Source organism: Borostomias antarcticus (assembly GCF_949987555.1).
Source record: "Borostomias antarcticus genome assembly, chromosome: 2".
Taxonomy (NCBI): Eukaryota; Metazoa; Chordata; class Actinopteri; order Stomiiformes; family Stomiidae; genus Borostomias; species Borostomias antarcticus.
This window is the reverse complement of record NC_140235.1, coordinates 39,404,330-39,421,998: the sequence shown is the minus strand read 5'-3', so window position 1 is coordinate 39,421,998 and position 17,669 is coordinate 39,404,330. Positions and strand designations below refer to the sequence as shown.

Genomic DNA, 17,669 nt, shown 5'->3' with positions numbered 1-17,669 from the left:
ATCCTCATTTTGACTTTTTTTGCATTCTTGGTTTAGTTAAAATAAATGTGCCAAGGCGCGTAAGAACTATGCGAGTTGTCTGCTTTACTGTGCTCCACTTCAACTTCCCCTCTCGGGTTATTACAGTGTGTGTGTGTGTGTGTGTGTGTGCGTGTGTGTGTGTGTGTGTGTGTGTGTGTTGATATATACTGAGTATACCGAATATCATAATCTGCCACATGATAGCCATTACAAATCAACAGTTGCAACTTGACCCCCGAGGAGCAAGCGATGACTCAGAGTAGCCTCTGCCACATCCTGTCCCCGCGCCGTGGGGACGATTGGGGCCACGCCCCCCTGGGTGGCCGGGACCAGGAACGCCCTCAGTAACCGCCCTGCTAAGTGAAAGGGGCGCAGGTTGAGGGCGCGGCCTAGCGTCGGTCACATGACATGAGTCCTGCCGTATACATTACAGTGATGGAATACTGAGCTGTAGAGAGAGAGAGGAGGGGGGGATGATGGGAAGGAAACTGGTGATGTGGTTTAAATCGGAGGATCGGATGAAAGAGGAGCCGCGGAGCTTTCTGAAGGGCATGTAAACACGGACACGCCCCCCGGCCGGGGCTGGGCGAGGCCGTCGCCACGGTTACTCCAAAACGTCAGCCTCAGTCCCTTAGCTCCTCCCCCCTCTCTCCTTCCCGAGACCCCGCCCCCCGCGAAAACCACCACAGGGCCGTTAACAGCATAGGATGACATTCACATGATCGCGCGCACGCATGCATGCACACATACACACACACACACACACACACACACACACCTTCCCCGGACTCTAATCTCCCTATCCTCTCCGAGATACACATGTTAATCATAAAACTCTTCATTTCATAAAATCATCATCATACAATCATCTTCCTCTCATCTTCATTAGCACTCCTATCAGACAAAAGTAGAAGCAATTCCCTCCATGTCCAGACAACCTGTCTCTCAGATAGAACAGATGGTAAATGGACTGCACTTATATAGCGCTTTTCCACCTTAGCGGCACTCAAAGCGCTTTACAATGACCTCTCATTCACCCACCAATGGCGGCAGCTGCCATGCAAGGTGCTAACCTGCTCATTGGGAGCAATTTGGGGTTAGGTGTCTTGCTCAAGGACACTTCGACATGTGGACAGTCGGAGCTGGGATTCGAACCGCTGACCCTTCAATCATTGAACGACCCGCTCTACCAACTGAGCTACAGCCGCCTCACAGATACTTCATGCACGGCCATGAGCAGGATAGATGGACCAATAAGAATACAGCAGGATAGATGGACCAATAAGAATACAGCAGGATAGATGGACCAATAGGAATACACTCCCCATACACAGGAAGGTCCTCCACTCATTTAAGTCAAGTTCCTTTGGTTCAAACACGCCTCATTCAAAAAATAGGACGATTCCATTCAAAAGAAAGTGGTAGAGGAGTTGAGAGAAAGTGAAGGAAATAAGGTCAAATTAGTCTGGGTTCCCTCAAAGCAGGGTAGATATCATTATTGGGAGGCAGAGCGCGTCTCTCCACCAAGAAACCGCTCTGTGACAGTTAATGAGGCAGAATGTGCACACGTTTGTTATGGTGCTCTGGACTTACTACTGTCTCTCCACCAGTTGCTAATATCACCCGAATATGCGCTCTGAATCAGTGCACATGTACCGTTTCCAGTACATACACACGCATACCTACCTACACACACACACACACACACACACACACACACACACACACACACACAACCAAGCAAACACTAGCACATTGGCCTCCAAATAACCAAAAGCAACACGCTTCTAAACAATATCACCTTTCAGCCACACACTCTCTACAGTTCTGGGGTGCGTTCAAATTCAGCGAACATAGCGAACGTTTGTGAACGTTAGCGAACTATTTTCCGTTAGCTTTGTGTTCGCCGCAAACGTTTGCTAACAGAAGCTAACAGTCTAGAGAGGTAGTTCGCCCGTAACGGAACAAGGATCACAATGGACCCAGGCTTACTGGAGATGTGCTCCCAGATGGGGATTGTTGCGTTTATGCAAACTATTTGGAGCGTTCATTAAAAGCCGTTCAAATGTGACCGTTTGGGGAAAACATGTTTGCGATGAACATTCGCCTCCGTTAGCTGAATTTGAATGTAGCCCTGCTGTAGCTTTTACACGACGTCCGTTGATCCAAATGTCGGAGAAGACGAAGGAAGCCAACGTATTTTCAAAGGGACACATAATTCATAATCTGACAGCTACACCTACATCTTTTTTTAAGATATTTTTTAGGGCTTTTCAGCTTTAATGTTATAGGACAGTGTAGAGAGACAGGAAATGTGGGAGAGAGAGAGGGGAGGACATGCGGCACAGGGCACAAGCCGGGAATCGAACCAGGGTCCACTGCGCGAAGAACTAACCTTCATATGGTGCGTGCCTTACCCGGTGAGCTACCGGGGCGCCCCAGCTGCACCTACAATCTAATGATCGCCTGACCAGGAGGGCTTGCATCAGCATGCAGGGAATGTGCTGTACCAGAGCTGGAGGCTGGTAGGGTCAACCGACCGCAAAGACTGACCTTCCATCTATCCGTCTTTCCAGAGTCAAGTCTAGTCTCTCCCCCCTCCCTCTTCTCTCTCTTCTCTCTCTCTTTCTTGTTCCTGTTTCCCACCGGCGACCTCTCTCTCTCACTGCCTCTCTCTTTCTCTCCTCTCTCTGCCTCTCTCTTTCTCTCCTCCCCTCTGTCTCTCTCTCACCGCCTCTCTCTTTCTCTCCTCTCTCTCTCCGCCTCTCTCTTTCTCTCCTCCCCTCTCTCTCTCGTCCTCTCTTTCTCTCCTCCCCTCTCTCTCTCGCCCTCTCTTTCTCTCCTCCCCTCTCTCTCTCGCCCTCGCTTTCTCTCCTCCCCTCTCTCTCCCTCTCTTTCTCTCCTCCTTCACTCTGGTTCTCTTCGAGAGGTCCAGTCTGTGAGCCTTTAGTGTGTAAACAGAGAATGGAAAGAGAGCAAACCTTCCTGATAGAATAGTATGCTGTCCTCATCTGTCTCTCTCCCTCTCTCTCCATCGCTCTCTCTCCCTCCCTCTCTCTCTCTCTCTCCCTCCACCTCTCTCTCTCTACCTCTCTCTCTCTCCCTCCACCCCTCTCTCTACCTCTCTCTCTCTCCCTCCACCTCTCTCTCTACCTCTCTCTCCCTCTCTCTCTCTCTCTCTCTCCCTCCACCTCTCTCTCTCTCTCTCCACCTCTCTCTCTCTCTCCCTCCACCTCTCTCTCTCTCTCCCTCCCTCCCTCTCTCTCTCTCTCTCTGCTGTATAGAGGCACTGAACTGTAAAATCCACACTGCACTCATATAAATACTTCATCCCTAATTCAATTTTAAACTGGATGGAGGGAAAAAAAAGAAAAATAGAGTGACAAGTTGGGCTTCCACCATCCCCTTTTCTCCATTCTCTCTCTCTCTTCATCTCTCTCTCTCTCTCCCCATCTCTCTCCATCTCTCTCTCTCTCCCCCCATCTCTTCCCCTCTCACTCTCTCTCTTCATCTCTCTCTCTCTCTCTCTCCCCATCTCTCTCCCTCTCTCCCATCTCTCTCTCTATCTCTCTCTCTCTCTCTCTCCCCATCTCTCTCCCTCTCTCCCATCTCTCTCTCCCTCTCTCTCCCCCTCTCTCTTCATCTCTCTCTCTCTCTCTCCCCATCTCTCTCCCTCTCTCTCCATCTCTCTCTCTCGACAGCTAATGGAAATGGGAAGAGGGGACAGACACATTAGCTGCCTATTGTTCAATAGATGTTGACAGACACCTCGATTAGGTTATCCAAGGGTGGGAAACAATAATTGTATGTTCGTGTCGATGTAGCCTACAATTGCAGCTTATTTGAAAACTGTTAGCATTGTACTAAGTTGTGTGTGTGTGTGTGTGTGTTTGTGTGCATAATACATTCGTTTGTATGCATGCATGAGTGCAGGTGTCTGTACGTGCTGTGTGTATCTGGGTTGTGTGTGTGTGTGTGTGTGTGCGTGTGTGTGTGTGTGTGTGTGTGTGGACATATTGGCACATACAGTATGTGCATGAATGTGTGAGGGGAGATCCCAGTGCTCTCAGCCAATAGGAATGAGGAGGAGTGGATGGATGGATGGGGGGAGGGGACAGTACCTGGAAGAAGGGATGACAAGATGGATAGAGAGATAGATCTTAGGAGAGGGGGGGGGCAGATCCGAGCCAGGAATAGACTGACCGAGCTGTGGTGTGTGCAGTGTGTGAGTGTGTGTGTGTGTGTGTGTGTGTGTGTTAAACTCATCCCTGGGACCTGCTTTGTCAGGGAGCCAAGACGGATCAGCCCCACCCCGTCAGTCAATACTCCACACTGCAGAGGACAGGACACGCCGGAGACGTCTGTGTCCATCTGCTCAGCCTACGCGCTCCACAAAGACGCGAGGACACCGCCGCAAACGAGAGCCTTTACAAATCTCCTCCTCCGTCGAATCTACTGCTTTAGGGCATGTAGACCCCCTCAATCACACATGACGATTTTTCAAGGAAATGTATTCTGCAACCTGCCCTAACTGGACATCCGAGTCCAGCTATTCAACGGTCAATAATGTGCCCTCGGGACGGGAAGTGGTCCACTACCTTCCGCCCAGTGCCCTTGTGATGGCGGCCGCCCCCGACGGTATATTCGTGGCCTTTGGTGGTAGTGGGGGGGTGGGGGGGGCAAACCTCCGTGTCGGGGGGGGGGGGGGGGGGGGCGGGGCGGGGGCGTGCCCAAGGGCAGCGCCTCAGCTCGTTAGCCAGCTTCCCCCCGAGCCACGTGACGCGCGCGGACCTTGACGGGCGCTAATCCCACTACGTGATCCCGAACCGCGGTCGCTCCGCCCCGTAACGAGAGAGGGGCGGGGTTCGGCGCCGCACGAGTCGAACGGCCGCCCCCCCCCCCCGCCCCACCCCCTGCCCGCCCACGGCAGAACGGTAACGGAGACGAGCAGCCCGTGCGCGATTCGGGAGGAGCTAGCGTCCGTCTGTGAGGGACATGTCTGTTTCATTTCTGAGGAGCTCTTTGATGGAATAAGGTCAGTTAAAAGGGAATGGAACTGGGCCTTTTAACAGCTAGGTTTCTTTATCTGTTCCAGGGACCACACACGGTCAGTGGGCAGCGTTACGTGACCCGTTGGTCTCCCTCTCTGTACTAGTGACTCACAAGTAGATGCCCCATCTTGTCCCCTCACGCACCGGCTGTATGTCACACTGTAATCACGGTGGTGCCATCCGTCACTTCACATGCCAGCCCAGGGTCATGATAAACTTTGCTAAATAGATTTATGGCTGTTTCCCCCCTCCCCTGCATGAGAGCGCTCTGATTGGCTGGTCCCCCTTCCGTGGGGAGAGATGGGAAGGATGTCAGCTGAGCAATTTGATTGGTGATATCTCAAGACAGAGCATCTCACTGATGGGGGCTGATTGGATATACTTCCTGTAAAGATTCTGGCTCGGTTCATTAGATTACGAGTCATTTAGTAGATGCTTTTATCCAAAGTAAGTGTAGGCTACTACCACTCACCAGAACCTACAAATATATCTCCTTACTAAACAAGTGACTAAGAGAATAATCCTGTGCTAAAACCAAAGTATACAATCAAATACAATACAGTAGGTGCTTAAGAGGGAGAGTGCAGAGCGTGTGGTACCTTTGAGTATCAAAACCATTTCAAGAATCAATTAGATTCCGATTCACAAGGTTCAGAATCGATTATCACGATTCAATTCAATATCGATTTGGTTAGTGTTACTAAAACCTTTTTTTTTTTTAGCTGTAACCTTAATTACATCACTGCCAAGTTATGCAACACATCAATACTAGGGCTGGGTATCGATACTGATTTCCAAAAATGAATGAATGAATGAATCATTAAATGAATGAATGAACTATTCATACCTTCATTTATTCATTCATTCATTAAAAAAAAGATTGATTTTGGGATTCATGAATCGATTCAGAATCATTGGATTCAGAATCGATTCAGAATCGATGAATCGTATTTTTAAACCCAGCCCTACTGCCAATACATCGAAAGCCCCAAAGGTTTGAGGTTCCCCACCACCAACACCAAGTCGACACTTTCATGAACTCTAACGATATAGCATCATCAAAAATAACTCGCTTTTTCAACAATGTAGCCTAGCCCTCCAAAATACCAAGATACGCAGCACATGACAAGTTATTTACGCTTTTCAACAAGCCTCTGGCCACCCACCAGGAGCTTGGACCGCTGAAAATTGGTGAGGTATATCAAGTCGACACTTTCATGGACTCTAAATCAGAAGATGTTGACATATGAAGGTCATTCTGCTCTCTAGCCTACCAAAATAAGAAAGACATTAAGTTATTTTCAGCAATTGAAAAGGTGAATCAAAAATTGCATAGATCCCATGTGAATGGCTGTGATGAATTCCCACATGGTTAATTTGCATAAACTAATCCAGATAAACGCACACGAATGACTGGTCGTTCAGGTGGAGATACGAAGCTAGTTGAGTTAAAGATGCCGTGTTTTGATATAAAGGATAGAAGGGAAACCGGTCTTTAGTTTTTGATGTCAGAGGGGTCGAGAGATGGTTTCTTCAGGAGGGGGGGGTGACTCCGGCAGTTTGAAAGCAGAGAGCAAAGCAGCCTGATGCAAGAGGTGTGTTGATATTCCCCTCTTGTAATGTAACACACTTGGCCGCCACGCCTGGTCAAATACCAACCTGACGCGCCAGATGGTGTCCCTCCCATAACCATCTGGGAGCTCTCAGTTGGAAACTTGGGAAAAAGGGCGGGCACTTTCAAAACTACTCGGTGATTGGATGAACCATCTGTCTATCACTGTCGATCACGCACCAACTTCAACCGCTCCTCGCTGTCGTCACACCTAAACCCGACTAGTGCAGCCATTATTCTTCACAGAACACCGATTGGCTAGATCACTTTCTGATCTAGCACAAACATATCTATATGGAGAGTATCCAGACTGATTTGTGAGAGGAACAGAATGTGAGCTCTCGCAATCAGGAGGGTCTCACAACGCTAGTCAATCAAATCCATTTTTCGAATGTCTTGGTGCTTGATATAATTAGGGACTGTCTCATTTTGGTCACACCGTAGGTATTTATCTTAATTCTATTTGGACCTGGTCTGTCAACTCCAGGTAGAACTATTCTGTCGGTAGAGATGGTGAGAGGGACACCAAACTCACCTTCAAAAAGCAGCCTGTTCCAACTTCCTAATACCCCTAGTGAGGGGAAGGGGGGTTATAACTCAGGGACAAGCAGGTGCTGTGGAGGACACCCCCCCCCCTCTCCCCTCCTCCTGGTTGTCAGGGTGACTGTTGGCAGAGGACCAGACTTTGGGCTGAGGTATAAAATTAGCTCGAGCAAGGTTTCCGAGGTTAGCGCCATTCAAGGGAACACGCACAGAAACATACTAATTGGTCTGAATCCAGACAGAAATCCTCATAGACGTATTACGACTAGAATAGAACCTTTCAGACTCCAGAACAACCATACACCAGGGGCAGGCATACTGATGACATCCATTTGAATGTACTCATTTGAATTCACAGAAGCAGAGATGGATACCGAGAATGATCAATTTGATGTCATTATCAAAGTATGAATAAAGAGTGAAAAGATTTGCCGAGGTTTGCTCAAAAATTGAAAACTCCGGTTTATTAGCCAAAAACTTAGATAACAGTTGCTACTGGCTCCTGCCAAGAATGAAATCTCAGATGTGACTCTGTCTTCTCCCATCTCAATATAGAGTTGGCTGCTAGGGGCCAAATGCAGTTTATTACAGTGTGTGACAAAAGGAACTTCAAAAGATTAACCCTTACAACAACAGACTGAGCTGACTCAAGCCAATGAGGGGCCCCTCACCCTTTAGGGTTTGATCTAGCCCTCTGAGGGGCCCCTCACCCTTTAGGGTTTGATCTAGCCCTCTGAGGGCCCCTCACCCTTTAGGGTTTGATCTAGCCCTCTGAGGGGCCCCTCACCCTTTAGGGTTTGATCTAGCCCTCTGAGGGCCCCTCACCCTTTAGGGTTTGATCTAGCCCTCTGAGGGGCCCCTCACCCTTTAGGGTTTGATCTAGCCCTCTGAGGGCCCCTCACCCTTTAGGGTTTGATCTAGCCCTCTGAGGGGCCCCTCACCCTTTAGGGTTTGATCTAGCCCTCTGAGGGGCCCCTCACCCTTTAGGGTTTGATCTAGCCCTCTGAGGGCCCCTGACCCTTTAGGGTTTGATCTAGCCCTCTGAGGGGCCCCTCAGCCTTTAGGGTTTGATCTAGCCCTCTGAGGAGCCCCTGACCCTTTAGGGTTTCATCTAGCTCTATGAGGGCCCCTCACCCTTTAGGGTTTGATCTAGACCTCTGAGGGGCCCCTCACCCTTTAGGGTTTGATCTAGCCCTCTGAGGGGCCCCTGACCCTTTAGGGTTTGATCTAGCCCTCTGAGGGCCCCTCAGCCTTTAGGGTTTGATCTAGCCCTCTGAGGGGCCCTCACCCTTTAGGGTTTGATCTAGCCCTCTGAGGGGCCCTCACCCTTTAGGGTTTGATCTAGCCCTATGAGGGGCCCCTCACCCTATCTAGCCCTCTGCTAGATAAGATAAACAAGGCACAGAGCTTCAGCGCAGACCATAGTTCACAGAGTTCACACAAGGATGAAACATTCCATTAAGACCACAGTTTAACCCATCTAGTTCATTTTCACAATCACAATACGTGTGCACACGCGCACGCACACACACACAATGTTATCGAGACCCCTGGGGTTACAGCAGATGAAACGTGTGGACGAGGGCCTCAACCTGGGAGTCCACCCTCCCCACCTACCCTCCCACCTGCCCCTCCCTACCTGCCCCCCCCCCCTGTCACTCACTTCCTCCTTCCTCTCACACCTGTTCTCCCAATCAACAGGAACTAGGGATGCACGATATATCGGCAATCATATCAGTATCGGCCGATGTTAGAAATTTTTTATATATCGGTATCGGTCCGATGTGCAAACCAGGGCCGATGTGAACAGCCGATAATTATTTCTGTCTAGATGCTGTTGTATGTGTTGTTTTTGAGAGGAAGCTGTGGTAAATCTATGATTTATCAGCTTTTCCAAATGTGTTTCCATGTGTTTTTTAGTATGTATAACATTTGATTATCATAGAAACTTGTTTTTTTGCAGAACATACAGTATCGACATCGGTGAATATCGGTTATCGGACATAATAGCAATATTAATATCCGATTTTCATATCGGTGCATTCCTAATAGGAACGCATTACCTCACATGACTCTACACTACAAGAAATCAACATGAATCATTTTGTATCACATGGACTCACATACTGTAGTAATATAACGGTTTGACAGCATCACAGTAGAAAACCACTGCTTTCACCCAGTCCAAGTGAACCAATCAGCTGTGACAACACCCAGATAGCAAGCGGATCTGGGCCATATACAGGCCAGATCTGGCCCTTGTGGCTTAGTTCCGGCCCATATATGGCGCAGAATTATTACACATCCGCTTGCTATCTGGGTAGCTAAATCTCAATCTACTTTTTCCACAAGTCATCCTGCTTCCATGGTTGGAGTGACTTTACAGCAGTTATTCACTAATGTCTACAAAGCACTCTCTCACAGAGGGGGTCTCTCTCCATTACCCTGTTACTAAGCCTGTTAATAATCCGGCCATGTAAGCTCTCTGCATGCCGATAGTCCTTTTTTAAAGGTACAGTCTAGATTGAAGTGCTACGGTGTTAAATGATGGAGGTTTGGTATTGAAGAGTCAATGCCGAGAGGAAGCAGTACGCCGGAACAGAATTGTAGATCAGACTCAGGATTTATTGAGTCCAACAGCAGACAGGATCCTGGGTCAGTCACAGAGACACACTCCATTCAGAGTATAACAGCAGACAGATCCTGGGTCAGTCACAGAGACACACTCCATTCAGAGTATAACAGCAGACAGGATCCTGGGTCAGTCACAGAGACACCAGATTCAGTGACCTCTGATCGGAACACATAGCATTGAGTTTGTGCATCTTTATAGTCACGGTGTGGCTGGATTCTATACATAGTTCAGTCTTATGACCTTATACCTCTATGCCTTGTTGGATTTTACTGTTTGCACCTGGTCTTCTCTCTATTCCTAGATTCTGACCATATAGGTCCTGGGAATATCTTAAGAACAGGACAAATAGGACTAGTTGGCAGAAACCCTCTTATCATACAGTAAGTGTCCAACCATGGAGAGATACTGGACTGGCTCACCAACACATCCCAGGTGTTCAGGGCTGTGTACCGTATCTTATGTTCACCTCACTGTCACCTAAAAACAAACGCCAACGAGAAGAACACATTCCTTTAGTTTAGAGCGGCCATTCTCAACCAGTGGTCCGCAACCAGTGGACCACGGAGGCAGTGCTACAGCCAATTGGTTAGAAATAAAAATCAAATAAAGTTTGATTTACAAAGCCTAGTTATTTTCATATCTAAATGTACTCAATAATTCACATATAATTAAAAAATGCATAATTTCAGTGACCAGTTACATTTGAATATCACCACGCCAATCACATCCAAATGTGCTAACGTCGCTAGCGAAGGTTCCCTTGGATGCAAACTTTCCCTCACCCTAGGATGCAAAACGTGACGGACCACCAGTCTTTTCTCTCATGTATTTGGTAATGTGGTCCTCTGAATTTCTTTAACAATCAAATGTGCCTTAAGTTACAAAAGGTTGAGAACCCTTGGTTTCAAGGTCATGCAGCTACAGAGGGTGGGAACTGCAAGCCTATCAAACCCTTTTCATTTTCTCTTTATATCAAATTAATTTGAATACCTGCTGAAGGAACCTAATCTAATATCACATGCAATACTTCACATTAGGGCTTGATTCATTATATACAGTAGGTCTACTGAGGTGAAATGCCGATTCCACTGAGCCTGTGCAGTCGATGCTGCAAGACTTTGTAGATCAAACCGTCTCTCTGTGCGCCATACCTACCGTTGCCATGGGGAACCACATCCAAGGAACAGCAGCAGAGATCAGAGGCAGCTACTGTTTGTAGGACACATGCAGGCAAATGTGTGTAAGCATGCCGTATAGGTGCACATCTATAAGCCTACCTACGCACGCACAGAGGCCCACACACACACACACACACACACACACACACCTCCTCATCTAACCTGACAGCTTGAGAGGATCTGCAAAAAAACGTCACACTTTGTCATTATGGGGTATTCTGCGTAGATCGGCGAGAAAAATATTATTTTAATCCATTTTGGAATAAGGCTGTAACATAACAAAATATGGAAAAAGTGAAGGGGTGTGAGTACTGGACGCACTGTATATAACCTAACCTATGGACCTCCACGTCATGTTGTAAAAGCCCGAATCACATGAACAGTTTGCTGCTTGATTTGAACAATTCCAGACAGTGAACATGGAGGTTTCTTGCCGATCAATATTTCCATTAAGGTTGAGGGATTCTGGGTAATAACTGCCAGTGTGGAAGATGGGATTGCTGTTGTGTGATGAGGGATAAGAGAACGGGCATCCAATCAGAAGCCTGCGTTGAGGATAACCTCCACCTCCGACCTCCCACTGTAATATTTCACACAGAGCCATAAACTCTAATTACAGTCACCTCTCTCTCTTCAATTAGTACCCATAGATGCACCTGCCTGACACCGCAGCTGTGATGTCTACCTCTGGGGGGGTACAGTGTATGTTTGTGTTTTTCCAGAATGTTCCCCCAGTGCAGAACGGGAGTGAGGCAGACATCGGCGCAGGTTCTGAGTTGATATGGGTTTGGGCTAAGACGGTGTGTAATTCTAGTCACCCGGGTAAATTTAGCCTGTGGCTGGAGAGAGAGGTGCTTACAGACCGGTCCGACCTTGCCTCTTACTGCCTCGTCCTTTGAGATGCAAACACACACACACCCACACACACACACGCTTTACCTGTTTCCACCTCTCACAATGTGGACGAGGGTTTGGGGTTTTGACAGGCACGCACGCACGCGCACACACACACACACACACACACACACACAAGCTTTACCTGTTTCCACCTCCCACAATGTGGATGAGGGTTTTGGGTTTTGACAGGCACGCATACACACACGCGCACACACACACGCACACACACACACACACACACACAAAAAGACAGAAAGACACACGGATCCACAATACCGGGACACTCTTCCGTTCAAGCCCAACACACATGTACAGTAGGCACATAAACATGCTCACGCATTGCCTATTTTCATACACGTCCCCTTCACAGGAATCTAGGGCGAAATACCGTATTTACGGTAATTGTATTTAACGAATGTATGATCCCAGCACCCGGCTAGGTTTCACGGTTATTAGTAAGCGAGCCTAGAGGATTATAAGATCCCGCTCTGTAGTGAGCGATACACCTCTTTAATGAGCACCCCCCCCCCCTCTACATCCCACGGGCTGATTAGCACAAACATAGCAGCTCTTGCAGCTCACGGCGCTCGGAGCAACGCTTCAGAAACTGTCTGGCGTCGGCTGCAGAACCCTAGCTAACTACGATGTGGCGGTTCTAAGGTGCACAGCGCAGAACCGCTTGTGTTCAGTCCCGAGTACGGTTCTCCGTACGGTGTGGTAGAGGGAGCCGCGCTCGAGGCCGAAGCGACGCCGGAGAGATGGATGTCTCTGAGCTCGCATTGGGCTTTGTCATTAGAGGACTGAATCCAGGAGGTTACGTAAAAGACGATTTGAGATGCCCTGTAGCCATACCATTTCGTACACACACACACACACACACACACATATGCTTGCCTGCTTACACGCACAAATATACACACACAAACACAAACGGCACGCACATGCCTGCTCACTCATACGCACAAATACACACACGCACACACACACACACACACACACACTGCATTAGCGGGTCTTGGAGGCAGTATGTTGTATTAAGTGAATGCCTCAAGAAAAAAGGGAAAATGTGTCCCATATACAGGCCCCCTCCTCTTCCCCCCCACAAAAAAATATGTTTTTGAATTTATGAGTTAATGTTCTACAGTTGCAGTACAGTATGAGACAGTATCAAATGAGGGGGGGATGACATCATATACAGACTGTCGGTTTTCAGAGCCATGTATTCATATAACTCACGTATATAAATAATCATTCACGATACGTTTTATGTATCCAGAGATGCTGTGTTCAATCTGAGTCAGGAGAGAGATAGATAGAGAGGTAGATAGGTAGATAGATAGATAGATAGATAGATAGATAGATAGATAGATAGATAGATAGATAGATAGATAGATAGATAGATAGATAGATAGATAGATAGATAGATAGATAGAGGTAGATAGAGAGAGGTAGATAGAGAGGTAAACAGAGAGGTAGATAGATGGAGAGGTAGATAGAGAGGTAGATAGATAGATAGATAGATAGATAGATAGATAGATAGATAGATAGATAGATAGATAGATAGATAGATAGATAGATAGATAGATAGATAGATAGATAGATAGATAGATAGATAGATAGATAGATAGATAGATAGAGATAGATAGATAGGGTACCATACTACCCTACAGCTGAACATCCTTCCAATGGAGGTTTAGTTTAGAAGTCTTTATTAGTCACACAGCACACCCCAACACACACGTGTAATGGGCGACAGATGGGACACACACACACACACACACACACACTAATTAAGGCCCGAGCACATGCCCCTCTCGGGATGACAGGCCTCACAATAGCTCGGAGCTCTGAATTCCCAGATACAGTCTGAGAGACGTGGCGGGAGAACGCTTTCTCTGGGAGCCGTCGGTGCAGAACAGGAAATGTGTTCTCCAGATTGCTTTGTGAGGCGCTACCTGCCGCATAGTGCAATCATCACGCAAGCTACAGTCTGTCGCTCTGAAAACCTGCAATGATTGGACAGGAATTCGACACCACTGAAAAAAAAACACTGATTCGTTTCCATTTTTGGTTTCCATGTTCCAATAATTATTAAAATAATTAAATGAATAAAAAATGACATGATTATCTTAACCTTATTCCAGTGTCAACCTTATAACACATTTTGGACACACAGATGCCGATTGGATAGTTTGGATTTGATTGATTGCAAAGACTTCCTCCTCCCGTATCTCTGATGGTGATGATGCATGGAGGTCAGCCATGCTGATAGCAACCATCGCATGTAGCTGTGGGATGCCTTTTCTCTTCTCTCCTCTCCATCTCTCTCTCTCTCTCTCTCTCTCTCTCTCACACACACACTCTCTCTCCATCTGCTGACACTCCATCGCTACATCAAGGGCAGCCCCGCTCCAAACCCTCAACCTTGAAGTGCCTCTCCAACGGCGATGAGCTCCGCTGCAAACGCAGACAGAACGCTAAGATCGAGTTATCATCCCAGCTGCTCTGACGAAGGCCTTTGACCGAACGTTGAGCAATACGCTATGAAATATTCAGCTGGTTTGCGGGAAGTACCCTCTTTTGCCTAGATCACCGTACCTGAATAGTGATGTGAGCCAGAGAGATGGATGGGAAAGGAGGGGATAATAAGCACTGAATAAGCGATAGGGTAGCCGCCATCATGGAGTCATACCTGCTCCCCTTAACCCTGCAGGGACTGTGTACAGGCGTTTTTATAGGCTGCGCTCTGTAGGTGGAGCGTTAGAGCGTAGCCTATAGGGGAGAGGGGGGGGAGTCAGACCACACCCCCTTCCCTGCTCCTCTCACACATTCGTTTGGCTGCGAAAGCGCCCCCTTCTCAGATATGTGTGGCACGTTCTGCCCAGATAGCAAGCGGATGTGTAATGATTCTGGGACATATATGGGACGGAACTAAGCCACAAGGGCCAGATCTGGTCTGTATATGGCCCAGATCCGCCTGCTATCTGGGGGAGGATCTGCTGGAGGAGAATGAAACAGAGCGAGGCAACGCATAAAAACACCGCGCCAAAACACGCAGCCGGGACAAGAGTGTGTGTGTGTGTGTGTGTGTGTGTGTGTGTGTGTGTGTGTGTGTGCGTGAAATGAAGATGAGGTGAGCGCCGCGCCTTTCGGCGTGAAGGACGGGTGTGCGTGTCGCACGCCCATGAACCGGAGGAGAGGGCTGGGAAATGGGCGCTCTCATCTCGGACCCCCGGACCCCCCCCCCTCCCCGCCACCGCCACCGTTAGGATCATCCCCACCCCCCGCCTCCACTAGAGCCATCTCATCCACACACACACACACACACACCAAGCCGCAAGCCACCCTCAGCTTCCCGGCCAGGCCGTGCCGACCGGTACGAGAGAGCGTACCGTCGGTGTGCGCCCCCCCCCCCCCCCCCCGGGGTCCCGCACACACTGCGTCCTTGCAGGCGTGCGTGCGTGCGAGTGAGCGCGTAAATCGTGCGTTTACACACAAAAAAAGCGCCTCCTCAGCCAATGAGAAAGAGTCTAGCGGATGCCGCCACCCGCGGAGCAGAGGAGGGACAAGGAGACAGCGAGACAGACGGACTGTTCCGGAAGAAAAAGGCGGCCGGCGTGCATACCTTGCGCCTGCGGTCTCTCGATTTAGTCCTCTTCTTGTTCTTCTCCTCCTCCTTGTCCCGCTGCTCTTGGGCGGCGGCCTCCGCTAGGTCCTTGTTCTTGCGGAGCTGCTTGGCGGCTTGTGCCATGGTGCCGCTGCTACTGCTACTGTCGCTGCTTCTGCTGCTGCTGCTGCTGCTTCTGCTGCTGCTGTTGCCGCCGTCGTCGTCGCCGTAGCTCCCCTAGCTCGCGCTGGCGCCCGTAACACACACCCCCCCCCCGGCCCCCTGGTTCCTCTCTCCGGCCCCCCGGGCTGTGACGACGACAGCGGTCGGCGGGCCACCGCGGCGTGCGTGCGAGGGGGAGGGGGGCGGCCCGGTTTGCGGCGTGGGTGCGAGTGAGAGAAGGGGGTAAGGGGGCCGAGCTGGTCTCCGTCCGGCGGCGCCGATAAAAAGGGAGACGCTTACGGCTTAGTGCTGCTGCTGATGCTGCTGCTGCTGCTGCTGCTCCTGCCGCTCGACCAGTCAGACTGCGCCCGCGCTGAGACTGACTCCCCTCCCCCCTCCCTTCCTCCCTCCCTCCCTCCCTCTCTCTCTCTCTCTCTCTAGCTCCCTCACGGACCAGTCACGCAGTCCTGGGCTCAGCTTGGCGGGGATCCTGCAGCAGAGCCCACTCTCTCTCTCTCTCTCTCTCTCTCTCTTTCTCTCTCTCTCTCTCCGTCTATCACAGTATGTCCTCCTCTTCCGTCTGCCCTGCCTCTTCTTCCTCTCCTCTCATCCCCTGACCCTCGTCTCTCCTTCACACGCGGGGCTGCGGTACGCTGGCGTGCGCGCGTGTGTGTGCGCGTGTGTGTGTGTGTGAACGCCGAGGGCGCCGGAGCTGCAGAATCCGTCATCGTTTTTTTTTTTTTCTCTCTCTCTCGCTGCCGCCCCGAGCGCGCCTCGTACTCTAATCGCCCCGGTCCCTCCCGGAGAGAGAAACAAGAGGCAGATCCGACGTACGTGTAGGAACAGAAATTGACCGTAGCCTTGCGGCGTCGCTCTGTGGGTATTATTCTCTGTCATGGGTGTGAACTGATAGCAGAGCGACAGGGGGAGAGACAGTCTGGTTGTGTTATGGTTTACAGGGAGGAACGCATCCCTAACATGTGATATGTTTCATGGCAATCCGTGCGCATTGTCTTCCCCCCCAAACCATCTCTCTCTCTCTCTCTCCCTCCCTCTCTCTCTCCCTCTCTCTCCCCCTCTCTCCCTCTCTCCCTCCCTCTCTCTCTCCCTCTCCCTCTCTCTCTCCCTCCCTCTCTCTCCCTCTCTCTCTCTCTCCCCCTCTCTCTGAACCCCATCCGCCTGAGCGAGAACGAAACACACGCATGGATACCGAGGCGGTAATTTGGTTGATCTAAGAAGTAAATAAAGACAAAGAGAGACCACAATGCACAGAGCGAGAGACAGGAGGGAGAGAAAGAAAGAGAGAGCAGCGGCTGCACCTGTCTTTACCGTACAGTACGTCTTCAATTCTCTGGTTTCACCTGCAAAACACAACGAGGGAATATCTGCTTTTTTTTTTACCATGTCTCTTTCATTCCAACTCTCTCATTCACGGCAGAACAAATGCAATCATGTCACCACCTGAAACTAGTATGGATAGTATGGAGTCACCTCCTGAAACTAGTATGGATAGTATGGAGTCACCTCCTGAAACTAGTATGGATAGTGTGGAGTCACCACCTGAAACTAGTATGGATAGTATGGAGTCACCACCTGAAACTAGTATGGATAGTATGGAGTCCCCACCTGAAACTAGTATGGATAGTATGGAGTATGGATACGATGACGCTCGACTGCATAACGAGTCTTTCTATTCATATCTAATCCGTTCACTGTTATAGCGTCGCGATACGGTATGTGGCGCTCGCCAACGTCAGTGGCGTCGGGTAGAATGGAAGGAGAGACGCGCTGACATCATGATGGGGGTCTTTCTGTCAACACCGTCGCTGCAGAAGCATGTTGTAGCGCAAAAGGTGCTCAGCCCTGAGCCGGCGGCCACGTGACGAGCGACGCATCAGTTGTAAATATGGCTGTCATAATCCTTTTACCGATCCCCTGCACTACAAACTGAATGGCATCATCG

The 17,669-nt window shown here is 49.4% G+C and overlaps 1 protein-coding gene across 1 annotated transcript in view; it reads right to left on the bottom strand.

Moving 5' to 3' along the window:
* Positions 1-15,688, bottom strand: part of ank1b (ankyrin 1, erythrocytic b) — a gene marked incomplete at both ends in the record, with an annotated part of 111,593 nt that extends 95,905 nt beyond the window's left edge. The window contains one exon of the mRNA XM_084457715.1: positions 15,563-15,688. Within this exon, the coding sequence (XP_084313841.1) occupies positions 15,563-15,688 (126 nt within the window). The remainder of the gene's footprint in view (positions 1-15,562) is intronic.
* Positions 15,689-17,669: the final 1,981 nt, after the last annotated feature.